Genomic DNA, 5,000 nt, shown 5'->3' with positions numbered 1-5,000 from the left:
ACAGACAGACAGTTTTGTGTGGTTACCTTCCTGCTCTGAGCCAGGACTTTACAGGCATCGATGACGAAGGTGAGACTCTTCATCTGCAGCGCCTCGTTGATGGAACACACTCGGCTCTCCAGCGTGATCGCAAAGTCCTACAAAATAAAACACAGCTACAGTAAACAGACAAAATACTACACAATAAAAGCTCCTATCTTTATTTTATAAATGCTTTTTATTGCAACCAGAAGCACATACACTCACAATAAAAGTCTTTCAGTTAAAAAAAAAATCCAAAAATAAAGTTATGAATTTAAGCTAAAGTCTCTACAAGGAACTTTTAAATATTTCTGAAACAGTCTCATTTTTCCTCTGATGATCATAAATTACATGTAACAGCAAACGAGACCATCAGTGTAAAAGAATGCTATTTTTATATAGTTTTTCTTAATGCCTTTGTCATGGGTATACGCTCACCCAGGAACAACAGCTGGCGTGGTAAAAACACTACCGCTTTTAGTCCAAAGGGGGGCGCTAGAATTAACACACTGAAAGTTCCTCGAAGCACTTAATAAACATTGAATATTGTTCATGTCACTATATTTATAATATTTTTTGCATGGATCAATTAAAAAAGCCAGCAGTATTGTTACCTTGGCCTGGTTGTGGAATGTGCATCTCTCATTGTAGTCCTGGAACTTCTTCTCCTGCCGCGCTGCTTTACTCACCTGAACACAACACACTTCAACTCAGAAAACTTTATCCACACCACTGTTACCGACAACAGGATGGACATACACACTGATAACTGAAAACATGATCAAGTTAAATATGTATTCCTTAAAAAGCACTTTGTAATGAAATGTGTGAGTGAGTGAGTGAGTGAGTGAGTGAGTGAATGAGTGAGTGAGTGAGTGTGTGTGTACCCACCATGGCGGAGCAGTTGTAGAAATCTTTGTGAGTGGGTTTCCATGGTTTTAGACAACGCCAACAGAAACCATGGTTACACTTTGCACAGGTCATACTGAGGAGAGAGAGAGAGAGACAGAGAGAGAGAGAAAGAGAGAGAGAGAGAGAGAGAGAGAGAGACAGAGAGAGAGAGAAAGAGAGACAGAGAGACAGAGAGAGACAGAGAGAGAGAGAAAGAGAGAGAGACAGAGAGAGAGAGAGAGAAAGAGAGAGAGACAGAGAGAGAGAGAAAGAGAGAGAGACAGAGAGAGAGAGAAAGACAGAGAGAGAGAGACAGAGAGAGAGACAGAGAGAGAGAGACAGAGAAAGAGAGACACAGAGAGCGAGTGAGAGAGAGAGAGAGAGAGAGAGAGAGAGAGAGAAAGAGAGACACAGAGAGCGAGAGAGAGAGAGAGAGAGAGAGAGAAGAGAGAGAGAGAGAGAGAGAGAGAGAGAGCGAGAGAGCGAGAGCGAGAGCGAGAGCGAGAGCGAGAGCGAGAGAGAGAGAGAGAGAGAGAGAGAGAGAGAGAGAGAGAGAGAGAGCGAGAGAGAGAGAGAGAGAGAGAGAGAGAGAGAGAGAGCTTGTATCAATATCATCAGGTATGGTCTAAAATGTATATCACGGCAGTATTCGAATCATAGACTGTATTGGTACATATGATATATCCATTGTTCTTAATAATTCTCTATTAACACTGGAATAAAACCTATTACTGTACAGTTTTGTTTTAACAGTAACCCTAGGGCTGTGTTCGGAAAACCCTACTAGCGTCCTACATCCTACATACTCACCATCTATATACTGCATACTGTCTACTCAAAGATCGCTTGTGTATGCGAGGTGCGTCGAAACGTTCTCAGTTGAAGTATACTCAAGCAATGAAGAATTTGAAATTGAAGTCAAAATGAGTATGAGTAGGACGTTAGTATGGCTTTCCGAACACAGCCTGGGTCTAGCGTGTGGTTCCGACAGCACCCTTACTTGGTAGATGGGGTTTATGCGGACGGACAGACAGACAGACAGACACAGACTCACAGACAGACAGACACAGACTCACAGACAGACAGACACAGACTCACATACAGACAGACACATACAGAGACAGACAGACAGACACACACATACAGAGACAGACAGACAGACAGACAGACAGACAGACAGACACACACACACACACACACACAGACTCACTGCAAACAGCCTTCATTCTTCTCTATCTGCGCCTGGCAGCTGGGGCAGCGTTTGGAGATGAGCTTCGCCAGGTGTTTGCTCTGGGCTTCGTTGGTCATTCCCTCATAGTATCCTCCATCATCCACCCACTGAGACATGTGACTGCAGGAGGCCGGGTAGTGGGCCTGTAAGAGAGAGAGGGACAGGGTTAATACTGTGTGTGTGTGTGTGTGTGTGTGTGTGTGTGTGTGTGTGTGTGTGTGTGTGTGTGTGTGTGTGTGTGTGTGTGTGTGTGTGTGTGGTGCGCCTAATAGGGCTGGGTATCGTCAAGGACTTTGCGATACGATACGTATCATGATATATCACGATATATTGCGATATTCCATAAACAAGTTGCCTTGTCAAACATAACAGCACAATATATTGATAATTGCACAGACAAATTAAGTCTAAACTATTTCATTCACAACTTCCTTTACTATTTTTCTTCCTTTTTTTTGGTTTTGGCAAATGATCAAACACTGCTGCAGCTGCTTAACATCAAAATAACAAATGCAATTCACTCTTGTACTAACTGTACAGGACACAATGAAAATGAAAACACATCAGTGTGATTTTGTGACACAGTGAATCTTAAAGGTCCCATATTATGCTAAATGCACTTTTTAAATGTGTTCCAACATATCCATGCGTCCACGGTGTGCCTAGAGACTGCCAAAATATTAAAGAAAATAACAATCTCTCCTTTTCTCACTCTCCCCTTTTCTGAAACCCCCTACCCCTCCCCCCAAAAACACTCCAGTCAGAATTATCCCCTTTTCTGACCTCACAAACCGTAAAGCCAGAAGCTTCCACTGTGCAGCCCACACCCCTATTTCTTATTGGTCCACGGCCCTGACAGACAGAGGGCGAGGTGTATCTGGCTTCGCTTCCGGACAGGGGGCGGGGAGAGCTCAAAGATTGTATATTTACGAGGGGACCTGCAACTCTTTTTTAAAAAATAGGCCATTGTGAGATTAGCTGAACATCAGCATAGTACAATAAATTATCTGAAAGTTTTTTTCAGCAAACAATTAAAGAAAAACGTATTAGGGACCACTAAGACCATATAATATGGTGTATAATAGAACCGAAAAGTGTATAATATGGGAGCTTTAAGTGTTCTTATAAAGAAAACTGATCTAACTTCAATAGTCAGTATCCTAGAGGCTCAGGCCTGACAGCAGACATGGGTTTGAATCTGACCCGTGATTGTTCTCTGCATTTCATTCCCTCTCTGCCCCATTTCATATCTGTCTCTCTGCACTGTCAATAAAGCCTTGAAAAGTAAAAAAAAAAATGAAAAAAAAAATCATTAAAAAAAAGATATATATATATATAGGGGAAGGTGGGGTGATTTGTGCAACTTTTTACTCAAAGTGATTTTAAAGTGAGGCCTTGACAGTTAAGTCTCCAACTCAAATATGTACATATATTTCAGGATGTTGTGCATCCCTGGCAATAAAAACTTTGGATCTGGAATAAACTGTTTAAGAAATATAGCTTTCGGAAAAAAAGTTGTCTTGTCGCACAAATCACCCCACGTAGTGGGGTGATTTGTGCGTCATTGTGTCACAATGACAAAGTCACCATCATCATCTTTCTGGCCATCTGAACTCTCATCAGTGGTGTCGTTAAGTGGAATTGAGATGTCACTCTCTTCTGAGCTACTGTAGACAATCACTTTCTTTTGGTGACCAGCGTATACAGCCATGCCACTGGCACAACTCTCAGAAATGTACTTTGCACTAGTTGCTCCGTGCTTGTGGAACCAACTGCCACCTGACAAATGTGATTCCCCCTACATTACTGCCTTTAAATCAAGGCTCAAAACCCATATGTACACCCTGGTGTTTCCTCCCCATTAACCTCTGCACTACTTACTTACCTCTTCACTACTATCTGTGTTTATGTGGATGTATGGGCTTTACGTCTTTTATTTTGGTTATTGTTATTTTACCTTCATTGTTTACCTACTGAATGCACTATGTACAGCACTTTGGACAGTGCAAACTGTCATAAATGTGCTTTTATAAATACATTTTACTTACTTACTTACTTATAACTCACCCAGGCCCTTGCGCACAAATCACCCCATCCCCAGAATTTTGGATAATAGGCATGATGCAGCAATTTAGGGTTGACATTGTGCTAACTATATAGACTCAAAGTGTAGCATACCAAAGCACTAAAACATGTGTCAAATGTTTTCAAACTTGTCTATAATTGTTCAGACACAATAATCAAAAAACCTTGATCATGGAAATTTTACTTTGAAAGGCAAAACACAGTTTTTTGAGCTTAAATGTGCTTATATCTTATTCCTTGTGTCTCCCTTCTTTACAGGATGAGTCAAATGGATGGCTCTTCTTAAATATGTGGTCACATTTCCAATTTCTTCCACGGTTTTCTAGAAACAAGGGGTTTTGCAACTTCCAAAATGCACAAATCACCCCACCTTCCCCTATATATTTTTTGTTATAAAAATCGATACTGATATCGTGAAACTAAGTATCGCGATATCGATTTTTTGACACTGAGAGGTTAAAATATACAACATACAAACAGTATTCAAATGAAATTTTTCAAATAATTTTTTTCTTTTATTGTGTTAGAAGTGCGCCGAGGAACCTTCAGTTAATGTTCATTAACAACAGGTGCATTTCCCCACTATATATATAAAAACGTGTGAGGCCCTTTCAGAAATATTTAAAAGTTCCTCGTAGCACCTTTAATAGACCCTTACTTACCTCTGGGAAGTTGCAGGTGAAGCATGAAGCCCAGCAACACTTGGAGCATGTCTGTCTGTCTGTCTGTCTGTCTGTCTGTCTGTCTGTCTGTCTGTCTGTCTGTCTGTCTG

General features: G+C 41.0%; 1 protein-coding gene across 1 annotated transcript in view; it reads right to left on the bottom strand.

Annotated features, from left to right (window-relative positions):
• Nucleotides 1-5,000, bottom strand: part of cul9 (cullin 9) — a 42,313-nt gene that overhangs the window by 7,903 nt on the left and 29,410 nt on the right. Inside the window, exons 25-28 of the mRNA XM_080036762.1 lie at nt 2,123-2,286; nt 913-1,006; nt 636-710; nt 27-137 (exon numbers count right to left, since the gene is read on the bottom strand). Coding sequence (XP_079892888.1) covers nt 27-137; nt 636-710; nt 913-1,006; nt 2,123-2,286 — 444 coding nt within the window. The remainder of the gene's footprint in view (nt 1-26; nt 138-635; nt 711-912; nt 1,007-2,122; nt 2,287-5,000) is intronic.

This window comes from Ammodytes marinus, assembly GCF_949987685.1.
Source record: "Ammodytes marinus genome assembly, chromosome: 11".
In the NCBI taxonomy this organism is placed as follows: Eukaryota; Metazoa; Chordata; class Actinopteri; order Uranoscopiformes; family Ammodytidae; genus Ammodytes; species Ammodytes marinus.
The sequence above is the reverse complement of the archived record's forward strand: the minus strand, read 5'-3'. Positions and strand labels throughout refer to the sequence as shown.